This window comes from Pinus tabuliformis, chromosome 9 (genome assembly GCF_031772625.1).
Source record: "Pinus tabuliformis cultivar Carrire ecotype Pingquan chromosome 9, CPIR1, whole genome shotgun sequence".
Classification (NCBI taxonomy): domain Eukaryota; kingdom Viridiplantae; phylum Streptophyta; class Pinopsida; order Pinales; family Pinaceae; genus Pinus; species Pinus tabuliformis.
The window spans coordinates 533,016,719-533,043,620 of record NC_142307.1 but is presented as its reverse complement, the minus strand read 5'-3'; the positions used below and the strand labels follow the sequence as shown (position 1 = coordinate 533,043,620).

Sequence of the window (26,902 nt, the reverse complement as noted above, 5' to 3'; positions counted from 1 at the left end):
AATCCAAAACCTCCCTCTTCAGAGGAGTAGCTATTGGATAGACATGTAATCCAGATACTTAATTGTAGCCAGATTGTAGCAATCTGCGGCAAATATTTATCACTGTATCACTGCTCTAAGTCATTTTATTCACCACGGTTGAACAGTTGTATCACTGTATCACTGCTCTAAGTCATTTTATTCACCACGGTTGAACAGTTGTAGATGTCTCCACTGGCCCAGAAGACGTGCACTGATTTTTATTAAAGATCCTCTTAGAACTTATGATTGAAGCTGGTATTGTCCAGTAAGCCGGAAATGGAATGCTTGTTCAGTCACCACCTGAGAATCTTAGAAATGTATGCACATGAAGTCACAGAGCCTTGGACATGCTTTCGAATGTTTAATGACAAGAGGTAATCCGGGCTTAAGTTTGATCAGTTCCTTCCCTTGCATGGCTGATTTTGTGGAAAACTTGTTGCAGTGTTGGTTGGCTTACAACGTAATCCTGGATTCCAAAGGTATGGCGCTTCACTTCTAATTCATGCAAAAGCATGGCCAGTTCAGACAAGCTTCTGATAGGGATTTGAAATCTTCTTTGTACCCACTTCCCTATTACTGGACTGCTGTCTTTGTAAATTGTTTCATCAGGTGAATGAGGAAATAAAGTTGAGACAAACTTATCAATTGATTCAATTTTATCCATTTCGGCCATGACTACCAGAGAATATGCAGACCCATAACGCCGTTTTAGTTCTTGTGGTGCAGCAAGGCATTTGAGTTGGCCATTGACAAGTATACCGACCCTTTTCCTGCATCTTGAAAGAATATTCATTAATACCATGAGGAATATTAAGCAGATGAAGTGTTCAAATACGGTTCATTTGTGATCTAAATAAAATAAATTGGAGAACCGATACAATCCACCCTTTCTACATCCAGATTTTGGATTCTTACCCAAGTGCTTCAGCTTCTTCAAAGGACTCAGTACAAATCAAAGTTGCTTTTGTAGTAGCACGAGCTGCAATTTGTGTCCATACCTTCTGCCTGCTGACCATGTCAAGTCCTATAGAACGTGCAATCAATTAGAGAAACTCCAAAACACTGGACAAATTCAGTATGAAATTTGAGAAAATGGTCTTCAACTTCCCCAAAATAATAGCATAACGCTAGGAGCTGAGAAGATCAAGTGTATTCAAGACATATGCACCAAGTTCCCAATATATATCTATCTATTCTCTCTACCTATATATAGGAAAAAAAGCAGTTAAATATGTAGTGAAAGTCTACTTGTCTTACCATAAGTTGGTTCATCCAGTAACAAAACAGTTGGGTCACCAAGCATGGCTGTAGCCACAGCTAGTTTACGATGTGTGGATGTCTTACAATGTCTTAACTTTGTGTCAGCATCCGCTGGTTTCAATTATATCATCCATGAAGATTCAGGAAATATTATCAATTCATTAGAAAATAGTCCATTTACACGTGTGGGTAATTCTTAAACTACAGCAAGAGAATTGAAACTGCAACTTGATACTAGACAATGGTCTTGACATATGGTTTGACGGTACGACTCAAAGTGTTAAACAACCTATAAAATATAAAATATTTTGTCAGTTACATAATCTATAAAGTAGCAGTTGCAGTTTTCAAATCTTGTGCTCCTAGCTGTCAAGCTCCTTTACCTGTTAGATGCAATGCACTGATGATTGCTTCCACTGATAGATTAGAATTTGCTAACCCCTTCAATGAGGCGAACAGTTTCAGGTGTTCTCTCAATGTTAACGATTGGTACATCCACTGCATGAAGCCAGCAAAAGAAATCAAACATTTTCTAAGAGATATTTATCTACCATATTCGAAGAGAAAAATTACTAACTGTTTTAGTTGTTATGAATTACATGAAAAGGTTAAAATGATAAATTTAGTCAACACTGAACAGTACTCTATTTTTGAAGGGGAAAATGTAAGAACACACTGCTCATATTTTATAAAAATAGAATTTACAGCAAAGTACCGACCTCAAACTGAGGGCAGAAGCCAATAATATTTTGTTGCATCCAGAAGTTATAGCGAACACTGTTTCCACAAATTATGGCATCACCAGAAGTTATTGTACATTGTCTTCCAAGACAATGCAGCAGGGTACTTTTTCCAGCCTTTTCTCCGCCAACTAGAACTATGATCTAAAATGCAGAAATCCAATTAATCAATTTTGCTGACTTCCTGCAAATTTGGTTGATAAGAATTACATCTTTAAACACAATCTAAAATGTTCTAGCATCTTACCTCTCCCTGCTGAACTGCCAACCAAATATTTTTCACTGCCCATATTCCTGTTGACGTACTAAATTTCTGCACATGGTCGAGAGTTTCTGGATGAGTCAACGGACATCATCATAGCAAATGAAAAATAAACATTCAATGAATGGAATTTTGGTCATATTATGCGGTTACTATTAACAAATGAACTAATTCATCAACTTTCAGGTAGATTCCATTCCTGGTAAGAAAATAAAATTATTCAGTCCATCAGGCAGCAAATCAAACCAAAAGTCAGAGGTGGACTAATATTATGAGAGCTTACAGTGTATTGACAACACTATAGTCTAAAAATGATGAAGCTACATCCCAATACAAATGGGAAAGTAATAAGGGCTTCCAGAATAATAACTTTAACAAACAATTGATAATGGAGACATTCATAAGACATGGACTGGGCTACAAAACAAAACTAATATGATATTGTTTTTACCCTTGGAAATTGCACAAATAAAATTACATATACTAATTTTTCAATAGTAAGTAGTATATACTATCCTATGGCACTAGCATTAACATGTGTTTAATGTGCAAATTGTAATCTCTGACAACTTTGAACAGCCTAACATTTACATGAGCCTAGGACCTGCAGTTCTGATTAATACATGTATTATCAAACAACGATGAAGTTCTGATGGCACCTTGCCAAGGTCAAATGCAAAAGAGATTTATCTAACATATTGCCTTATTTCAGATTAGACCGGAAATTTCTAAAAGCAAAAATAAATGTCGTGAGACGCCCATAAGAACAATTTAAAAGGATGTTTATTATTTTCCACAAGCACGTTTGAAATACTGCAGAATTAGAGGACAAGGGAAACTGCAACGTATACAGGAAAGAATAAAAAGGAAACTATATTAATCGCCGCGATTGATAAAAAGTGTCCAATGGAATTGTTGAGTACAACAACAATGAGAGATTAGAATACGTAACGAAATTTAAATATGCACACACAGAGAGACACTCGTACATTAATAAAGGGTTAGGGAAGTCCACGGCAATTCCTTGGAAAATTCACAAAATTACAAATAAGTACATTCTATTGTACTATGAATATTGATATTTCAAAAAAATACATAAGAATTAGAAATCATGACGATGATGAATCGTGAGTCATGTAAAACGGATGATCTATGAAATGGAGTGAAGCTTCATCTTCGTGACCTTAGCATGAAAATGAACATTGTCAATAATAGCAAGGGTATCTTTGGTTCAAATACTGAGGCCTGATAATGTCAATATAACAATGGAAATTTCCTTCAAATTGAAAAACATAAATAATACTTTGCTTCAAGTTGGAGAAAGCTAATTTTGTTATGAACCAAATTGTTGTTACACGAAGCCATCATAAATAAAAGGACACGTAGCACGTATAATCCACAAGGATAAAAATATATATACATAAATTGATATTGATGAATGATGATTACAGGTGAACACTGTGATCACTTTATATTAGTGCTGAAAAGATTGGTCATGCTGAATGGTCGTAATTAATAATAATTATGAATTATATATATTACATAGGTAGGATTCATTACATGTCACCCTTCCTTGAAATGCTTCATCCTCGAGCAATTGAAGAAAGGAGGTGAAGAGATCTTCTGAGTTTTGAATAATTTTGTTGCATTGTAGAAGGACCAATCCATCCTTGGTCGATTTTGTCTAGGATTCTCTTTTGATAAGACTCTTAAATGAAACTTCTTTCATTATGAATCTAAGTATGTTTTTATTTTGACTCCACGTTATATTGAAATTTTGATTCTTCAGATTGTAAATAGAGTGTCATATTTTGTTAGATAAATGTCAACGCTGATAAATTCATTGGTTATTGGGACTGCTTTTGTGATAAGGACAATGATAAAGTGCCTTTATGGATTGTTGCTTCTTGATCTCCACTTGTTATTCTCGAATCACTTTTTGGTATTTAAGTTTCTGTTAGATACTCAAATTATCTGTTGATTGATAAAAAATTTCAATAATTCCAAAATGATTTTTAATTTGAATTGATTATGTTTCTTGTGATCAATAAAGTTTTTGTCCACAACTTGCAGTTAAATTTTTGAAAACATATTTAACTTAGTTTGGTTGGCAGATGTCTCTTGGTAGACAACTTGAACTTTGACTTTTGGAAGTAACATTTCCTTTCACTTTAGTAGTTTGACTTTGGTAAGCAAGGTTTGCCTTTGATGTATTGGATGAGTAATTTCCTTGTCTTTTATAATAAAAATTTATTGATATTTCTCCATTTGTTTTCATGAACCACTTATTTTTGCTTATCTTCTTGTTGTGATTCCTATCCATATTGGAGCGTCACATCTTCTAGAATTGGTGTTTGATCCTTGAATTGGAAATTATAAAACATTGCCTTGATCCTCATGATTATATTTTGAATCTATTTAATTTGAATTTATGATGAGTTGTAGTTACATTCTTTGCTGGTAATATTGAATAGGCATTGGACATGCCTTAAGGAATTAGTTATTGCTGTAGAAAATTATGCTCTGCTGTAGCCTAAGCCAGTTTTCAAGTTTTGCATGGTTTAATGCCCAAACCTATCACAAAAAGGGCTACTCTACCATTTTACTTTTCAACAACTGATACAAGAGAAAAATTGTTGTTTTTGGTCCAATGGCTCTGGAAAATCCCACAAGGGGAAAACCAGTCTTCAAGGAGAATTTTATTTGCTTCTTTAGAAAATTTCTACAACAAAAGTACCAACTTATCTCTTCCCTTGAAGAAGCACCTCAGAGGTCCTCTTTCAGGTAAGTTCTGAACTGATATTTTAACACAGTTAGCTCTCCTTTAGCAGAAATGTTGGCCTCATTTAACAGCTCCTTCTTTGGAAATGATCTCTGTGTAGAAATTCCATAAAATTCTGCAACTGCTTATATGAACAATCTGAAATCTAACTTCTTTTCATAAAGACACATAATTTCTCTACTAATTGCAACGGAATAGGAACAGATAACACAGTCACACAATATAAAAAACACAAATTTTCTAGGGAACCCAACTAGGAAAACCCTCTGTTTGATTGAGAATATTACTGATAGAAGAATGAGCAATAGATCCCTTACAAAAACAATCTTGTTTCAATAGAAACCAATCTGATTTTCTCTGCTTGTACTAAGCTGAAACACCTGCAAGACTCTGATCCATGCTTCCCTATTTCCTTGTGCAAATCCCAAGTAAATTCTCCTATAAATCTGCGCACAAGCTTCTCTTGGTACACTGATCTAGGGCTGCAGGGGAGCACCCTCCCCAAATCCCGTGCTCCTTGAAAAAAATTGCGCTCCTTGGTTTGACGGGAGTGATCGGGGAGCGATTGCTCCCGCATCACTCCCATTCCCTCCCGAAGCCCTCACTCTAGTGCCAAAATAAGTGCTCCTACGGCAAAGAAAATCGCGCAGATTTTCATGGGAGGGAAGGGGCCAAAAGAAATAAAAGGCCTCCTCCCCTCCCATAATGCATCATTTGCATGATTGAGAGAGCAAGAGAGGGATTTTGGAGCTTGAGTTGAAGAGGTGAGTGAGAGGAAAATTGAGAGGGTTTGATCTTGAGGAGCTTGCAAGGGAGATTGAAGACTACCATTTGAGAGAGCTTGGGATTGAAGGCACCACCATTGGAGAGCCAAAGAGGTAGGGTCTAATCCCATTCTTTTTATTTTTCCATGTAGCATTTGTGTTTTTTATATGTTCATTTTTGAATGAAAGATGTTCTCTTCTCTCTTTCCCATTTCCATTCCTCCTCATTTTATTGCAGGAAAGAAACTATAACTCCACCAAACATCATGGCTATATGGCTTGGGATTCTCTTGATGTTGATTCCTTTTTTTGTAATGATGGTGTTGGGGAGTAGCAGGAGGAGTGATGAAGAGGATGAAGTGGGTAGTGGTGGCTTTGGAAACCCTAGAGATGAGTACTAAGGGGAAGAGGCGGAGGACGATGATGAGAGTGGAGATGATGAGTGCAAAAAAACCAAAGTAGACCAAACACCCTTGTGAAAATATGTTACTAGGATTTCAGGAGGGAAAGGGGGTGGAACCTGTTAATTTCTCTTAGGGCTAAAATGTTCTTTGCTTTAGATAATTCCATTCACTTATTTTCACATATTGTATTCACCCCATATCATCATAATGTCATAACAACAACATCAATTATATTGAAAGAACAATAACATCAATACTGCAGTGGAACATAAAGGAACAACAAAAGAAAAGCAAGCACAAAGGAGACACTGAGATTTGGTCAGAGACCAGAGCAAACCCCCACAAGGGGGAAAACCTTGAATTCGATTCTTCTTCTTCTATTCAATTTCATCAATAGTTTAGCGGAGATACAAAGTCCATCATCATGAGACATCATAAATCATACATATCAGGCCTCCTTGGGTTAAACCCAAGTCAGTTCACTATTTCATTTCTGAACTGAATGAAACAAATACAAGAGAGCTATTATCATAACATCACACCTCTGATCTGTGTATCAATGTCAAATGCAGAGATGCCATACCAATACTATGTACCAATTATAGAGGAGAGGTGCCATACCAATCCTGTGTACCAATAGAGATGCCATACCAATACTGTGTACCAATTATAGAGAAGAGATGCCATACCAATACTGTGAACCAATTATAGAACAAAGATGCCATACCAATACTGTGAACCAATTATAGAGTAGAGATGCCATATGATGTGAATATATTGTCATGTGAGATCACATACAAGAACTTGAGATCATACACTAATGCGAGACCATAGTGATGCGATTTTATATCCATTACAAAGATACCATAAGAGCGAAGTCGTATGCCATGGCAGTGAGCGAGATCATATGCAAGACCATTACAATGAGGGAGATAATATGTAATCATGAGAGAGATCATGTTATAGTCATACGTCATCACAGTAAGACTAGAGCGATGAGATCATTGTAACCATGCGAGAGTACTGTGGAATATGCGAGAGACCTGCGACTTATGTGAGAGAGATTATGTGCCATACAAACTGAAAGTCCTATGACTAGAATACAAATCCTGTAGCTATAATGCGAGAGTCCTATAGTGTGCGAGAATCTTGTAGATGATCAAAAGAGAGCCATAGCTATACATGCGAGTGTCTTGTAGTGATTACAGTGACCAAGAGTGGAAGACCTATACCATATCAAGAGAAAAAGGAGAAGACTTGTGCAACCTCAGACTTGTTCGAAAATCTCAAATCAATCTAAGCCATCTGAGCTGTGCAACAGACCATTCAAACTATGGAAAAGAATAAGAATAAGAGCCATCGAAACCTCAATAGAAACCTCAGTCACATATGCCATCGAACTGCTGTAAAATGTAACCAGGTTCGGTCTTCATAATGACATGTAAATGTGACTTTTGTAAATGATGTAATGAAGAAAAATAAAATTATTATTGAAAGACTTGCTACATAGGTTTCATGAGAAAGTGATTTTATTTTAGATGGCTCCCATTGAGAGCCTTAGGATTGGTCATTAAAATTCAAAGAGTCCATGTCATGTATGAAGAGCCCTTCTTGGGCATGTAACAAATGTATTTGAGTTAATAGGACTGTCTAGAAGCTCTCCAACGACAAGCACTAGCTCTCTTCCTCATGTCGGCTTCAAGTTAAAGTAAAGATCATGTTGGCCTCATCTTATGGAGTCACAATGATTCACATGGCTCATGTCGGCTCATTTATGTAGACCAACCACTATATATACAAGGTAAAGGCACTTCACATAAACACAGTACAGAACTCGGATACCTCTGAGATTTCAGTGATAGTTGCAGTCAATGTTGATAATATCGGTATTGGGAAAATATCGGTGAGGGTCCGAAAAATATCTTATCGACAATATCGGGGAAAATATCGGCAAATATCGGCAAGCATAAAAAATGCATAATATATTCATTTTTTTCAGATTTCTAAACATATAAAGCAATAACAACATGAACTAAACACATTGGCACATAAATATGAAGAAGGCATTGATATATATGATGTCAAATAGAAATGATACATCAAACTTCAAAGGCGATACCGAATCCTACTGATCCCTGATAATTGTCCAATCAAGGACTCAAACAAAATAACATCACATATCCTACTGATCCCTGATAGTGATAAATTGATAATTGTCCAATCAAGGACTCAAACAAAATAACATCACATATCCTGCTGATCCCTGATAGTGATAATTGTCCAATCAAGGACTCAAACAAAACAACATCACATATATAAAACTTTAAAAGTATTTCATCATCATGAATTATAAACTTATATGTAGCAAAAGTTGCAAAACAAATAAAACTAGCAGCTATCTATCTGAGACTACTGGCCTCTCCCTAGCAGCTTTCTTTCTGTCTTGTTCAGCAATTGCTTCACGAGCTTTTTGTATAACCTCTGCACTAGAAACCATACAAGGCATCACATCTGCATCATATGCAGAGAGTTTAGCCAGATGGTATTTCAATCGTGTAATCCCTCCTGACATCTTGGTCCCACACAAGTTGCATGATATATATGCCTGATTTGCCCCACCAACAGCCTCCCCATACTCCCAAAATGGGTCCAAGGCTTTTGGCATATTTGACATTTGTAGTGAACTAATTCAAACCTAGGGCACAAAAAAAACAAAAAATTGGCATTAAACCCCCCAACACAAAATGAAAAAATAATAAGTAATAACAACCTCATTCAAAAAAAATTACTACATTATTTGCATTTTGCAATGTGAATGAAAAATGGCAATAAGAGGGTGCATAAGAAAGTTGAAAAAAAAAAATGAAGCTTGCTGTCCAAATATGGAGAAAACCCTTGCATTGGTTCATGGGCATGAAAATCATAGCAAATGGAAAAAAACAAAGAAACAAAATGTTGGTAGGCAAAGAGGCAAGCAAGCATAACCCTAAATCTATGAAAAAATCATTAACATAGGAGTTTTTAAGAACATACCTGCTAATGGAAGAAATGAAGTTTGTCTCACTATTCTTCAATCTTTGATCCACAAAAAAATCTTAATTGGTGGTGATAATCGTCGTTTGATCTTCAAACCCTCCTTGACAAGCACCGCAAAACTCTTTCCCTTTCTTCTCCAACACTCAGAAACAGAAATGAAGAAAAAAAAACCAATTTTCGTTTTTTGTAGCCGTGGAAAAACACGCCCGGCGATATTTTAGATCGTCGCGCGATATTTTCGAAAATATCGCCGATATTTCGGAAATCGCGCGATATTTTCGGGACCCAAAAATATCACAGTATTTTCGGGGCGATATATCGGCTCGTCGAAAATATCGCGATATTTCCGATATTCGGCAATATATCGCCGATATTATCAACAGTGGTTGCAGTCAACAAGTTTGGATATTTTTGTGCAGTGATGAATTCAGACTCCTAGCACAGTCACACAACAGTTCGGATCTCTGTGTTGATGGACAATTTCGGGTGTCATATCATAGTACACAGTTCGGACAAAAGAGAAGAGACAACAAAGGTTTGTCTAGGATACAGTTTGGATCTCCATAGTAAAGAAGCTCGAATATATCTCTCTATAATCTTGGGTAAACAGTGATAGTATGAAGTTCAAATCTTTGGGTAAAAGGTCTCATTGCTACAACAAAAAGATAGAATGCGAATAAGGGTAAGAGTGCGAATAAGGGTATCTATACCACAACTAGATGAAGTATAGAAGCCACGGTTTGGTAATGTGAAGGAGTTGCCATTAAGAGAAGTATTACAGTGTCTTGCTAATGCTGCAATAAGGACAGTTTGGTGACAAAACAATGATATGGTACAATGCCATCTCAAGTGTGTCAACTGTTCATTGCTATCATATTATGCTTAGAAAGGATATGATCTCAATACGTAAGAGGAACCGAAAGGAGGAAGGAGAAGACAATCAAGAGAGCTAGTGTCTTGATCTTGGAAGCAACTAATAGGTCAAGGGTCTCGGTCTTGGTATTTGTCAATTGGAATCTCTATAAGAAGAATTTGTGCAGGTTTTCCTCTCAAAGAGTGAGAAGTTTTGGCCCTAGCTCATAGCCTCCATGTTGTGTCTCTTGTCTATTTATGTTCATGCATTGGTTACTGTTTGATGAAGAAGAATACTAATAATCTAACATGAAGAAGATCCCAATCTAGACAAGTAAAAAGCATTCACAAACAATCAGTAATTGAGAGAAATCGCCTAATGCTAATGCCCTAGATTTCTCAACATGAACCATAGAAAGGTGCCTTTTTGGATATCCACCAATTGAGAATATATATAGAGGTTTTCCAATCGAATGGGTGCCTTTTAAATTAGTTGACATAGATAATTTGGAGGGAAGATTTCAAATTTAACTCAAATATAAATATATATAATCCCTTTTTGATATTTTCATGCCCAATTAATATTGTTCTCATTTTAATAATGTTTTCCATTGGGGCAATAGGGATTGCTATTTGGGACTTATGGGTTCGATGCGAAATTTGTCCCATAGCTGCCCAAAATTCAACACTCCCTCTGAGATAGGAAGGAATTTCCATCAGCATCATAAGCCTCATCGAGGATATCTCATCATAGCTTGATCATGATGTATTTCGAGAGAACATATCTCAATCATAATAAAGTGTAAAGGCAAACAATTGTAACAAGGTCCATCTCATATCGTCTCATAAAAGAAGAGTAATCCATAACCAATCGTAGTGGAGATCAACCCTCCAAACCCTACTCATCTCCGGTTCAAATCATAGGACTTCTATTTCAGCTACATCCACAAAACATCCATCTCATCTCAATTTCCTTTGATCATCAGTTGAACAATCTTGATCTAATAGAAGAAGAATCATCATAGGGGAGCTTTGGCTACCACCCTAGTGTTAGAAAATCAGAAAGGAAGAAAGATTTTCTTATGTTGATAATTACTTGTGATATTCTCAAGTTCTTATTAACTTTCTTATGTTCTTCTTTTATCCTCGTTTCATCAAGCAATTATTAAAAACAAAACATGAAGATCAGGGACACCAGATGTGGGTGAACAACCAAGGCTAAAACCCCTATATAGGGGATAACCCAGTCAACGAACTCTTCCTTCAGTAGATTCAAAACCAAGATGAGATAGACTAAGACTCTAGACCTACAGAGCTTCCTCCTCCACCAATTCATCCCTTCCTTGTAAATATTCTTTTCTTAGCCTTCCAAATGTCAGCCTTTCAAAGAGCACAACTACAATTCAAAATTTCGATCCAACAACAGAATTTTCAGCCCAACTACTCCAAAATTTCGGCTTCCCCAACAACTGTAGAATTTCGTCCTTCCAGCGAAACTCCAGAACTTCGTACGTGTGATATGAGAGAGAAAAATTGAATTCTTGACCTTGAAAGAGACCTTCTTCTTTGCCCTTAGACTTGTCCTCTTCTTCCTTGGAATTTCACACTTTTCCAACTGTAATTCACTGCAAATCGAACTTGCTTGACATCCACTGCAAATGAGGCTGACTTGCTCCAATATATAGGCTTCTTGTGAGGTCGAATTACCCTATTTGAGGCCGACTTGTCCTTCCTTGAGGCCGACTTGGTGGAGGAGACCTAGAAGACTTATTTTAATATAATTTTTTTTTTCTTGACAAATAATTCCCAAGAAGGGTTTCTTACAATATTGCATGGATAAGGACACTTGACATAAGCCCTAGAAGCCTACAATGGAGGCTTTGATCTAAAAACAATTGACACAGGCATGAAACAAATGCTTTAATAAGTCAATTTTATTAATAATAAAATTTATTTTTCTTTCCTTTGATAAACATATTACATCATGAATCAAGTACAATTATGAAGACTGACACTAGGGTTTTGATTAGACAGATGAATATGTACCTAGGCTTTCATTCCTAGGATCTTACAATGACTATTCAAAGGTTTAGCTTATAAACCCTAATTTTCCAAACCCTAAAGTTCATAACTTAGACATTGACAGCAAACCCTAAAGGGCTAGGGTTTCCATCATAACAACATCAAAATTTTGAACATGAAGATGATCATATTTCTAGACTTCATCAACAGCCCTAAGTAGACTGAGTTTTCATAAATATTGACACACTCTTAGGTTAGGGTTTTATAAAAAACCCTTGTAGGGTTCCACAAGAATGATAATATAATGAGGGTAGATTCAATCCAATGATTAATCACCCTAACAAGAATCTCTTACGATTCAAAACCCTAGACATAACAATGTTAGTAATGTAAAGCGAATTTTAAAAGAGAATGAACATACCTTTTATATGAAGAGAACTTTATAACAAAACTTATAGTTATGCCATACCTTGATTTGTTTCTTAACCAACCTTGTAGGACATCAAAAGAAAGACGTTCTAACAAGACATGTTAGACCTATAAAAAACAAAAGCTATAGGGAAACTTTTAAGATAGAAGGATATGTGAGGAATAGTATTCCCTAAGAGTCCTTGGCAAATGGATCTTTGAGCTCAGATTCTTTAGTCTTGTTCTACTTTGGTGGACCTTCATCAACAACATTTGCATATTCTCTTTCTTTCTTCTTATTTCTTGGACTCACTGGACAACGAATTTTGTAGTGTCCCATCTTGTGGCAATTGTAACATTCGACCTTGGATAGGCCCATTTTCTTCTTTGGTCCTTTGAACTTCTTGAAGGTTCCCTTCTTCTTGCGATGAGCAGAATAGGCATTCGACGTGTTTTCTTCTTCATCCTCCTTCTTGTTGTCTACTAACAATATTCTGGCTACTTCTTGACTACATGCATTCCACATTTGTTCAAATGTTGGAGTATCCTTCCAACTATTAAGTCCTGATGCAAAGGCACTCCAAGATTTTGGTAGTCCTAGAAGGGCAGTAATTATGAGCTCCTTTTCAAGGACAACTTCATCTATTTCTTGGGGTTCATCTCTGATTCTAGATATCCTTATAAAATATGACGAAACAATATCATCATTTGTGATTTTAACAGTTCTTAGTTCATTCCTGAGGCTTGCTATCTGACCAATGTTCTTGATTGTTAATAACTTGGAGAGAGCCTCATACATTTCTTGACCGGAATTTATGTTGGATATGTATGGAATTAGGTTGTCCTTAACTCCATCCACTATGGGGTTTAAAGCCAAGATTTTAATTTCTCTAAACTTTGATTTCTCTGCTTCACTTGATTCATATGTAGGCTTATTTTTCTTTGAACGAGATCCAAACTATGTTCTTTTCAAGAATGAGGTCTATTCTCTTTTTCCAGGCCCTGTAGTTGGAGGCACCTTCTAGTTTGTTTTCTCCCTTCATTGAGTTTGTCGTAGTTCTTGTAGATAGTAGGCTTGTCTCTTTATATGATCCTTTTAATCTTAATGACATTCCTTTGATCTCCTTTTCCTTAATAGATCTTCGACCTTCCTTTTTCCTTCTTCTTCACCTTAGCTCTGATACCATGTTAGAAAACTAGAAAGGTAGAAATATTTTCTTATGTTGATAATTACTTGTGATATTCTTAAGTTCTTATTAACTTTCTTATGTTCTTCTTTTATCTTTGTTTCATCAAAGCAATTATTAAAAACAAAACATGAAGATCAGGGACACCAGATGTAGGCGAACAACCAAGGATAAAACCCTTATATAGGGGAAAACCCAGTCAATGAACTCTTCTTTTAGTAGATTCAAATTCAAGATGAGATAGACCAAGACTCTAGACCTACAGACCTTCCTCCTCCACCAAGTTATCCCTTCCTTGTAAATATCCTTTTCTTAGCCTTCCAGATGTCAACCTTTCAAAGTGCAGCTACAATTCATAATTTCGATCTAGCAGCAGAATTTTCAGCCCAACTACTCCAGAATTTCGGCTTCCCCAGCAACTACAGAATTTCGGCCTTCCAGCAAAACTCCAGAACTTCGCATGTGTGAGATGAGAGAGAAAAATCGAATTCTTGACCTTGAAAGAGACCTTTTTCTTTGCCCTTAGACTTGTCCTCCTCTTCCTTAGAATTTCACACTTTTCCAGTTACAATTCACTGCAAATCGAACTTGCTTGACATCCACTGCAAATGAGGTCGAGTTGCTCCAATATATAGGCTTCTTGTGAGGTCAAATTACCCTGTTTGAGGCCGACTTGGTGGAGAGACCTAGAAGACTTATTTTAATATAAAATAAATTTCTTTCTTGACAGATAATTCCCAAGAAGGGTTTCTTACAATATGATATAGGTAAGGACATTTGACATAAACCCTAGAAGCCTACAATGGAGGCTTTGAACTAAATACGATTGACCCAAGCATGAAACCCATGCTTTAATAAGTCAATTTTATTAATAATAAAATTTATTTTTCTTTCTTTTGATAAATATATTACATCATGACTCAAGTACAATTATGAAGACCATCACTAGTTACATTCTTCAACACCTAGATCAACTCAATCATCATCATAGGGAGCATCCAATTCCAACCCTATATTCAATAATCAATTCGGTCATCTGAAGTAGAATCATCATCGTCATCAAGTCATATCTTGTCTCGGCTGATTTTTACCCATCTCTAGCTGTTGAACAATCTCGAGTCTAAAGAGGAAGAATAATTTAACATCATAGGGGAGCTCAAGCTACTACCCTCTATTCAATGACCATATGCGAGATCCATTTACTAGACAAGGATCACATCCATCTTGTTGTTAGATCAACAAGTGAGACCAAACTTGCCATAAAAGGTAATGATCACATCCATCCTATCATCCAGTGACAATGAGTGAGATCCATCTGCTAGCAAGGATCACATCCATCCTGTTGTCTAGTCAACATGAGAGACCAAACTTTCCATATAGGGTAGTGATCACAACCATCCCAATGTATGTTGATCTTCCCACGTTGACCCTCAAGAGTCAAGTGGTAGAACACCTGCATCCTCTATACTTGAGCGAGATACCACTTGCTATGCAAGGATCACACCATCTCAAGTCATCTCAACCCATTGGCTAGATGGGGAGGCAATCCCAACAAGCCCCGCTTGTGGGTAGGATGCATACTGGGGTATACTTTGTCTAATCATGATAAGGGGAGATACCTGACTTGTTATAATGACAAGGATCACGCACACCCTATGGTGACAATAGGCGAGATACTACTTACTGCAAAGGGTAAGGATCACAACCATCCTATTATCTAGAGATCCCTCAACCCCAGGAGTCCTCAATGCTCCATTCCCTCGTTGGGAGCTCAAACAAGGGGGAAGAGCTATGCTCAATGTTCTCGATCACCCTGGACCCTTACCCGGGAGGGTCACATCCATCAATCCAAACTGCTCTCTAAAGATGATGGAGCATCACTGCTTCTCTCTGCAACATATCAAATTGCTCATATCTGGCATCGACTCAAACAACTCACTGAAGAGTTCAACTGCACTGCCTTATGCAGTACTTTAGAGAAATAGTCCTCTGTTTTTTGTTCATACAGAACATCAAATCAAATATTATGTTAAAGCAAATAATTTATGTTAGAGAAATTACATATCATAAAGAAAAGAATATCATATTCATCCTTTCTCCCTCTCACGCAAGGAGGCAAAAACCACAAGCCTAGGCTTGTCTCATACAACAACATTCTCTCAATCAATGAGGATGTATCTGACCTAGCTATGTATGTCCGGACTTTATCTAGCTCGGGGTGCATGCAATACAAGGATCCATTGCTCAATACCGGATCCACCAAATCTAGCGACAATAATGCATCAATGCAATCCAACATGTCATGTTTCTGACAATAAAGTTCCTCTAACAAGGGAGTCCTTTACTACACTTCTACACGAGATGTGGATGTTGAAGCTGCTTGGGTAAACCAGTCCTGTCATCAATGAACTGTTAGCATATAAAAATTAATAAACAAAGACATACCTTCAACAACATTAGATGTTCATCAATTCCAGGTCTAGAAGGCTTTCTTCAATCTACAATCATGGATCTTCTATTCACCTCAAAGTGTCTAAGGTAGTCCCAAGTTTACAATCATTATGCAAATAATAATAGGTGTCCGGATCTCATCACAGGTCTCTCCCTCTGAATGGAAAGATTCTCTAGTCATCATCAATGCATCAAGATCATAGTTTTCTTTAGGTCATAGTCATATTAGTTCATACAAGATTGTCATATATCAAATCATAGATTCAAATGATATCAAGTTCTCATATATATATATATCACTATCATGACAAGTCATGATCTACTTATTCAATGTATTAGTCATCAACCATTCATTAAGGGTTAATGTCATACATTATCAAATCATTATACAATCATCAAATTCTAACACGATCAAGTCAGAGCATCCATTTTGTCACATTATGAAATTTACTATGTTATTAAGCCATCATAACAACTATGCCTTATAAAGATCAATCAAAGAGATAGTCAGTTGATCTTGAGTATCAATCTTAGAACTACACTATTGCCATCAGGGTTACCATACTCATTACAGGCATTGATAACAGTATCAAGTTACCATATCTCAAAGTAAATGTTTTTGGCTATGCTTTATCTTTAGACAAAATCAGGAATCCAAATATCAATGAGATTTAAACTATAATGTACATTAGAGTATCACATGTATTGGGAATCAAACTTACATATGTATATGACTAGCATGCATTACTCAAGAGTACTATATGAATCAAGACTTTTCTGAAGGTAATATTCTTGTCATACCTTGGGGCTTTACTTGCCATCCCAATTTTGCAGCTAAATACATACCTCGTAATATTCGGACACCTTAGAAACTTCTCACATATGACTATAATACTTTTCACTTGCTCCCTTGCATCAAGTTCCTTTTCCTACTCTAGCTTCCTCTTTCCTGTACCAACTTTCTTCCTGTACTACTTTTCTTTTCCGGTACCATTTAGCATCCAAATGATCCTCAAGAAGGATATGCTAATCACATCTTCATCAGGAAGTTAGAAATACTCAAATATTCATGCAGGAAGGATAAGCAATAATCAAAACAATAAATCTAAACAAGAGCAGTGTCATAAAGAAACAACATAAGTCTAGAAGGTACTTATCTTTAACAAGGATTGAAGGAAGTGATCAACTCCCTCTTAATCAAGCTTCCAAGAGTCACTGTTGTCCATCATCCATATGTCAATGTTGCTTTCAAAATAAATACACTAATAGAATCTCTATCCCAGGTCCTTTCCTTCTTCATCATGAGGTACCACAGGTCATCAACCATATATCACGGTTATCATCAAAAGAGGAGATGCCTCAACAACCAATAGTCAATTTTAACAACCAAGTCCAATGATTAGCACAACATACTATCTCCTGGAGTGAATCCAGGGTTACAATGAATCTGTCACAGTTACTGATCATCCTTGTAAAGGTTTCAAGACTTGTAAAGCTCAAGCCTTTAGCATATCCAAGTCCTTTCAACCACACTTCAGGGGTTTCTTCCAACCCCTAAACTCATATCATCCACCAAACCCTAACTTCTTTTACTAGAACAAGTTTGCCTAGGGTTTCCTTCAAACCCTAGCATTCTTTTAGGTCTCCAACATCTTCATGTCTTTCCTTTGCTTGATTCAGAAATCCATCAGGTTGTCTTCATGAGGGTGATCTTAATGACTTTTCCTCCAACCCAACTCTGATTCCATGTTAGTTTCACTTAGGGCTAAATTGTTCTTTTCTTTAGGTAATTCCATTCACTTATTTTCACAAATTGTATTCACCCCATACATCATAATGTCATAACAAAAACAACAATTATATAGAAAGAACAATAACATCAATACTGTAGCGGAACATGTGAAAATTTCACCACTGAAATCCTATTGCAGCAGCTAGAAATAATTTTTCTAATTGTTAATTAATTTAACAATTTATTTGCTAAGACAAATACCATATAATTCACACTGCAACCTTCACAAATAAAATTGTAGAAAAATAGTGTTGGAAACTGAGAAAATAGTACGCACACATAAAATTAACACAATTATTTTTGGACAAATGTCCCCGGAAAAACCCAACTTGGGAAAACCAGTGCAATAGCTGAGGGTTTTTATTATTATGCGACAGTCAAATTCTGAGTACAATCTATGGATGCCCAATTGCAATCTAAACAACAAGAAATCTGGCCAAAATTATCAATGGGAATTTCCCTTCCTCCACATGAAACCCTAGAACAACTTCACTTCAGAAACCATCCTCTTGGACCCTCTGCGCGAACTCTTGGACGTCTAACCCTGAACTACCTCTGATCAAGTTGTTTTGCATGTCTCTGTTGAGGAAAATTATTCTCCGACCTTCTGGAAGACTTTCCAAAATCCAGGCCTCTAGAAGTTGAACCAATTTCCCTCCCAACTAAACTAAATTTCCCTCTGAAGCTAACTGCACAGTCCTTTTCGCTGCCTCACTAGGAATAACTCAGCGTCTTGTTGCTGCCTCTCCAGATCTAGAAAACTTCCTCTAGATCACTATCCCTGCCCCTCTTTGTCTCTGCTTCCTTACTGAAGTTCGAACTCTTACAACATTGCTTTCTCTCTGGAAAATCGAACTCTCTGTGGTTCTCACAAGTGTGTTCTCCATCTACCCATCGAATTCTTCTTATAATCCTCCGTTGGACCTCCAACGACCAAGATTAAAACTTAATCAAGGGCCTAGATTAATTCCCCGTCAATCCGTGTGAGCTTCTAGATGATTCATATCTTATCTCAATTAATATTGATTAATTAACCATATTTCCTAAGTTTAGACTTAGGAAACATTAAAAAATAAGTTAATAATCTAATTGAGGCACTCCATGTGGAATTTCCATAAATGATTTTGGGGTTATGGAGAACTCATGTGTTTTAGCCTCTCCACAAAGTTTTGAGACTAGAACACCTCCGATTATTCTTCATTAAACCCTAATGTCAATACTTGTAGGGTGAAGCAAGCATCTCTCAAGGTAATCTTTGAGTTCACCTTGACGACTCCCATAGCACATATATTTAAGAATCAATGTTTATCAAAACGCTTCATGAGTGGTTCCCTGCTTTAGATATCACATGGATCCTTGGTTACCCAAATGGCTTGGATAGAAGACTTACGCAAAATGTGCCACAATTTGATGGCAATACAAGTTCAACAGTTGATCACATAACAATATTCATTAGGCATGCTTCCGATGTAAATGTGATTCACCTAGATAACTTCATTGAGTTATTTATTATATCTATGGGTTATGAACATCGAGGTTGTCTTGATTCATGTGAGCCTGAAATCATTTCATCTTTCATTGAGTTGATCAACAAATTCTTGAAGTATAAGGGGCCAAAATTCCAATCTAATGAAGTTGCTTGTCAAAGCCTAGAAGTAGCCCTCCAAAGGGAAGGTCTCACTACTCAAGATGAAGAGATTGGATAAGACCTTGGGAATCAGGATAATGCGCAGGAAGATGGGCCCTCCCTAGGTCCACATGACGAAAAAGGTGATAAAGATAATTTTGAGAACACGTGTGATGAGGAGGATGAATATATGGAAAGTGAAGTTGAGGCTAACCTTAAGTTTCTCAAAGATATTATTTATGATGATCCTCCTTTTGAGGGGAAATGGAAATTGTTGGTCCTCATTTTGATAGTGTTCCTATTTAACAGTGATAAGGAGGACGAATTTGTGATTGGTCTTCCCTTTATCTCAAGCATTACTTATGATGACATATCCATCGATAACCTTGGGGAGGAGGATCAGTATTTTCCCTTGCTTGAAAGAGGGAAGTTAGAAGCAATCGGTTCTCCTTTTAGGAAAGGCCCTATTTGTGATACTAATGATGATGATATCGACATGGCCCTTGTTTCTCCCTACCATCCTTGTGATTCTGAGAGTATATTCAAGTCACTTGTGGACTCTTCCCTCAATACTGATGAGCCTTTAGAATATAATCTCAGGGAAAGGGAGCATGTTAAATATGATACTTCACCTCCCCCGCCTCCTTTCTTTCTCGCTCATCATTTTGAGCTACCCCTAAGTCATTCCCTCATCCCTTTTCATATGATCTCAAATGACCATGAGCCTCCTCCCTATTCTAAGAAAGGTCTTGAGGAAAAGCTACTCATTAGATATATCCCTTCTTCCCAGTCATACCCTCAAGATTATCAACACACAACTGTTACCCCTTTTTCATGTGACCATTACATCAAGCAACTTGTTTGTTGTGCCCCTCCATCTCCTCAATCCCCTTTCCCTTCCCATGATGACCTGGTGGCATCCACAAAGCATAACAATGATTGGGATAGGGAATTATTGAGTTTGATCATTCATTCTTCCATCCTATGCTTAGAAGAAAGGATCTGTGCTTCTAAATTGATTTCTTTTCCCTCATCTAGGACTCCTTTCAGCTTCATGTGGATATCATATTTTCCCGCTTTCCACCCATATCATCCTCCATGTAATTTCTTATTTGTTGGCTTGTGGGTCTATTGCATGATTAATCATATAGGAAGGCATGTCTAAATTGATCTAGTGATATGTTGGTTACATTGGCTTTATGATTACACTTAAAAATGGTTTGATGTGATATGTATGTTAGGGTAGGATGCATTGAATGCTAATTTTCGCATTAAAACTAACATCATATTCCTTTTATCACGCTAAAGCAGTTGCACTTAAGGTGGAATTGCATTTAGACTTCAATTTTTTTTTCCTATTGACTTTTATGGCCTAACATAAGCATGGGCGATCATAAGACACCGCAAAAACATGCTGCCCCATGTGCTTGGTCTTTGATGTGCGGGTAATAAGTCTATTGTCCCAAGAGATTGTTGGTGTTCTCATGACCTCCCTATTCGAGTATGTTTGCGCACTCTATTGAGAGATCATGTCCTAGTTGGAGCCAAATGTTACCCACCACCTCTGGGTGACACCCATTGGAGAATTTTTTCTCCTAGAATGTCTTCAGTTGACTGCCAGCAGCCCCTTGTGGCCCTTAGATAGCTCGATGTGCCACTATCTTTGTCACCTAAGCCAGCCATTATGCACCCTTGCTCATCTGTCATGATCGTATGTTTGAAGGTATTTTTACTTGCTTATCATGGACACTTTTGGGCATGGATTAGTGGGGGGATTCAAAGGAAAGAATGGACTTGGTTTGTACTCCGATCCCCTTGTCCAACTTGGTCGTTAATCTTGTATCCTAGTCCCGTGGGATCTCCTTTATTGGCTATTAGCTTTGAGAGTGGCACTACATGGGAGAACTTGATTTTGGCTGTGTGGTCCCGCTTCTCGACACCACATACATCACTCCCCTCCACTCATTATAGCCCCTTTCCACCTATTTCCCATCCTGGTCCACATTTGTCCATTGGGTCCGCAAGGAGTTAGTCTCCCCCTCCCCTTGTCCACACTTTGGGTCGGGCTTGGAATGATATCCTAGAGGTTGATGCAACTAAAAGGAAAGTAAAAAGAATAATTTGGCCACTCTCAACAGGAAATGTACCATAAAATGCAAAAGATGGCCAGGACATACAAATTTAGCATGTGGGAAAAAGCCAACATAAGCTCTACCCCTATAATCATATTGGCCCCCAACATGAGCTCTACCTCATATTGGCCCCTTGCATCATTAAAGAACCCATGATTGTCTCAACCCCTGGTGGGCGATGAACTGCCCAACCCAAAGTGAGTAATCACTCCTATATCTTGCACATGCTCTCATTCCCTAGAGCCCTGAGCAATTATAGAGGAAAAAATCAATAAACGACAAATGACATATGAAGAAAGGTGGAAAAACCAGGGTCGGGGTAACTCGTACCACGATTGCTCCCTCCTAGATCTATACACCCAAATGTGGGCCTGTCTCATCATAGCTACCCTTGTACCATGGCATGTGGTTTGCAGCATTCCCTTGATGCCCCACTTCGTTCCATCATTATATCACATGACACCAGCTATATGACAGATGTACCATGGACCTGTCACTCCCTTAGAGGTTGAAACCACTTAATAGGGTCCTTGATTAACTTCCTTCTTGAACTTGGAGACACTTGTACATTCTAAAGTCCATTATGGAAGGGCATGCCACTATGAAGTGCCCACTTGGATCCATGATTTGTAAGCTCATTTGCTCAATCGCGCCAATGAATTATTGTACTAGAAGGCGAGGAGCATTGGATCTTATACAAAATTGTAGGTAGGTCTTCATCTTGGGGTTTGGTCTCCTTATACGGAGTCCAAGCCCTCCAGAGGGTCATATTGGTGTTAAAAATATGAAATTTCTATGCAAAAATCCAAAAAATCTTTGCTGAAACTTGAAATATCTATGCAGAAAACTAAATGTACTTTGTTGGGACTTGAAAGTACTTTGCAGAAAACTAAATGTTCTTTGCCGCTACAATCACTTAGAATGTAGATTTCTTCTTTAAAACTTTTCAGATCAACAATTGTAGATAGAACATAAACATAAGGATCATATGAAGACAACCAAGCACAAATATGAGACACTGAGATTTAGGTCCAATGACCAGGGAAAAACCCCTCAAGGGGGAAAACCCAAATGATTCTTCTTCTATTAGATTTCTTCAATTGTTCAGCAAAGTACAGAGAGAGAGAATGAGAATGAATAAAGTCACCAATGTCTGATCAACTTGCAGCTGAAGTGCTCTTGCTCTTTGCTTGAAGATATCCTCTTTCCCTTGACCAAATCTTTTCCTTCACACTTGTTCCAGCTCTTCCCTTTCTCTTGCTCTCACACTTCTCTTGCACATACTCAACATTTTCTCTCCTTCTTCACAATGAACATACTACTCTCAACTCTCACTTGCTCTTGCTTAAATAGATGAGAAAGGAGAGGAGTTACAAAATGAATTCATGCCTTGAGCCAACAATAGGAGAATTGAATTCCATGAGGGAGGAGTTACTTGAGGAGAAGCGTAACTCATCCCAAGAATAGAGAGAGAGGTACACTTGTCTTGAGGAGTTACAATTTAGAATAGGGAGAGAGAGAGAGAGTTACACTTACACATGAGAGAATATTTAGTGAGTTACAAATTGAATTGAGTTTGGGAGTTACAAGTGCATTTAATGAGGAGTTACACTTTTGCCATACATCGAATTAGTGAGGGAGAGTTACATTATCTTAAGTGTGGAGTTACTATTTTATTCCAAGAGAGAGGTTTGATTTACCAAGTAAGAGATTCTCAATTTAAATGGCTTATTCCATGAGACTGTTGAGAATTCATTTTTTTTATTAATCCATTAAAGGTAATGACTTTAGACTATTTTATAAGTAATAGTATCATAATAAGAATAATACTAGTAAGGATAAAATACTAATTCTTGACTTGTATAATCATGATTGATTTGATTTTAAAGTGGATTCGATATGTCAATATCATCCTTGACCATTTAGACATGACTTTCTATTTTTGGAAAGTCACTTCCAAATTGAGATGTGACTTACTATTTTTGGAAAGTCATATTAGAATAGTCAGAAATGAAATTTTATTATAGGTGGTTCAGACAAAACTGAAAGATATGATTTCTTCTAGGAGAAATTCATCCCTGAGTTGCTAAATTTTAACAATTGGAATTTGTAGGGTGTGCATTGAGAGCCATGGGCCTCCACTATAGCAGAGAGTAGATAGCCATGCCATGGGATCCTTCGGCACCACTCATTGCTCACACATATTCCATTTATTTGATGATAATGAGGCACATTTTTGACATCATTTGGCTTTCCAACGACCCTCCTAGATATTGAAGAATGTAACTAGGTTCGGTCTTCATATCTATATTTGAGTCAAAGAAATTTTTGTTATTATTATTATGACTTATTAAAGCATGGGTTTCATGCTTGGATCATCATTTTATAGGTCAAAGTCCCCACGGGGGACTTCAAGTTTTATGCTAAGTCATTAGAGTCATTGTCCATTTAATCAGACCCTTCTTGGGCTTTTGAATCATGTAAAAAGAATTATTATTGAGTCAAAAATGTAATTTGTCACCTCCACACCAAGTCGGCCCTTGCCTGATGAAGTCAGCCTACAAGAGGACAATTCGACCCACAGAAGAGGCTATATATACAAGAGTAGTTTGATTTATTTGGACATCAACTCAACAAGTTTGAAACACATCAGGGAAGTGCAGAAAAAGTGCGAAGTTCAAGGAGAAGAAGGAATAATTGCAAGTCGAAGTTTCTGGGCTATTGCTCTCTCTCTTTTATGCAATATTTACTAGGCTATTTGATGGATTAAATTTTTGTTGCTGGGAAAGTCGAAATTCTAAATGTGTTGGGTCGAAGTTCTGTTGTTGGAAAGGTCGAAATTCTAGATTTGTTGGGTCGAAGTGTTGCTGCTGCAAGGTCGAAGATCTAGATCGAAGTTGCTGGAAGGAAGGGTTGCCCCCCTCCCCTCGATCCCGCTCCCAATCCACGCTCCGGGCGGGAGCGACTCGGGAGCGGGTCGAGAGCGAGCTCCCGAAATCGCTTCCTTTTGGAGCGCGCTCCCTAAAAAAATTTTAGCTCCCTCCGTTTTCGGGAGCATTTTGCCTGTTTTGCAATTTTTTTTTGTAGCGATGTTCGAAATGCAATTTTTTTTGAAAGAAACAAACAATTTTTGAGTGGGGCAGCAATGATCAAGTCTAGGCCCTAGTATTGATATGCTATTAATGGTAATGTTAAATTCTTAAAGTAAAAGTGACATTCTCCTTAATCTTCATTTTTATCCTTTTACTTAAATTTTTAACATTACCATGAAATGACTCAGGATGTTTGAGAGTGGTTCCGGCCTCATTGGATTTCATATGGAAAAAGTAGAATTTTAGATTTCATTCAAAATCCAGCAGACTTATCAGTTTTTTAGGATTTCCGGATTGGGGGATTGTAATGTTTCCATTGAATTTTGTCATGTATTAGGGTATGGAACTCGTATTTAATCAAGAGCACCAATCCCTCTATGTACCTTGATGTTAGTGACAATGGTTGTCGAACCCCTCTATCATGACCCTCCTAAAAATGTACGCATCACTCAAACAAAAACTTGACTTAACATGCTATGCTTTTTCTATCTTATGTTAATGCTTAGAGGGTGATATTAATGACAAAGATCCCTATACAGATATAGAGGTAATGACAAAGATACCTTTGGATATTAATGCTTGGTGGGTGATATTAATGACAAAGATCCTGATTTTCCAACAAGACTAAAAAATTAGACATTTCTCATGGTGGCAAGAGGCCCAAGCATAAGAAATAGATAATACATTTACTTCTCTTTTCTAGTTTCTAGTAGCTTTTATAATTATTGACTCTTTCATATTTATTATGATATTTTTTTAAACAATATATGACAAGTTTGAAGTTGGCAATTATAACTCATTAGTAATGAATTATGAATATGATGCTTCATGAAAGTTGAATGTTGTTTCATTTTATAACATTTTCATTTCATGTTAGATATTATTTGTTGTAATGGTTACACTTAGCTTACAAGTACAACTTTGATGATCAATGATGATAAATGTTATATATTGAATTTTGAAAGCTTGAAACTTTAAGATTGATGAATCATGAGACTCAATATGTTGTATGTTACTATGTTACTAACTTATGGACGTGGTTGATGAAGATTATAACTTCTAGATGATTGTTGTTATATGGTGCAATCTATGTTTTTTTATGTTTTTTATATCTAATTCATTATTTTACATGTTTTTGTTGACATATATGTATCAAAATATAAAAAATATATATATTATATAAAAAACGCTCCGGGATTCGCTCCCAAACCAGGAGCTTCTGAAAATGTCGCTCCCGCTCCCAAGTAACACTGTTCTGCTTCTTGACTCAGGCTAGAAAGGCTTCATCTGATCCAATATCATCCTTGACCTTAATCCTTTATTCTTCCAATATGCATTGGGCCCACAACTCATCAAAGGGAGTTGAATCTTTCTTGGAGTAGATGCTTGTTGCAAAGCTACTCCATTTGGTGGTAATGCATTTAGTACATGGATGGTCAATTCCGAATCAGAATTTGATTCCCTACGTCCTTGTAGATTGTCTCTTAGTTGAGAGACTCTCATGAGAAAGGATGCCACATCCTCATCCTTTGATTTCTTCGTTCTATGTAACTTATTCCGCAAAGACATATTTTGTCCTATTGTACTTACAGAGTACAAATTCACTAGCTTGTCATACATAGCCTTCGAAGTCTTCCAGTTTGCACCAAATGGAACAAGAGAATCCTTGATTCAAATATGATCCTTTGAGCTCTTACATCCCCTTTCTTGAACTTTGCTAGTTCTTGTGTCTTGTCTTTGCTTGGTTCAGTGATTTCCCCAATAACATATTCCATCACTTCTTGTTCCATGAGTATCAAGTCAATTATTTTCATCCATGCTAGATAGTTTGATGCCCCAACGAGCTTATTGCTCTCCTTGCAAAAAGACCCTGTATGACTTGAAGATTCAGACGTGATGTAATAATATGATACTTACTTGAGACCAAGATAATCCTTGATGATGTCTTCAATCTTCTTGATGCCTTCAAGATCTTTGAAGAAACTTCCTTGAAAGGTGTTCCCTAAGAATCTTCCACCAACAACTTCCAAGATTGATGCCTTCTAAATAGCCTTCCTTTTGCGAGATCAA

The 26,902-nt window shown here is 37.1% G+C and overlaps 1 protein-coding gene across 1 annotated transcript in view; it reads right to left on the bottom strand.

Moving 5' to 3' along the window:
• Window positions 1-298: 298 nt before the first annotated feature.
• LOC149149590 (uncharacterized) overlaps window positions 299-26,902 on the bottom strand; it is a 528,411-nt gene continuing 501,807 nt past the window's right edge. Inside the window, exons 17-22 of the mRNA XM_089442525.1 lie at window positions 2,269-2,326; window positions 2,001-2,165; window positions 1,665-1,779; window positions 1,279-1,392; window positions 937-1,045; window positions 299-791 (exon numbers count right to left, since the gene is read on the bottom strand). Coding sequence (XP_089298651.1) covers window positions 407-791; window positions 937-1,045; window positions 1,279-1,392; window positions 1,665-1,779; window positions 2,001-2,165; window positions 2,269-2,326 — 946 coding nt within the window. The 3' untranslated portion in view covers window positions 299-406. The remainder of the gene's footprint in view (window positions 792-936; window positions 1,046-1,278; window positions 1,393-1,664; window positions 1,780-2,000; window positions 2,166-2,268; window positions 2,327-26,902) is intronic.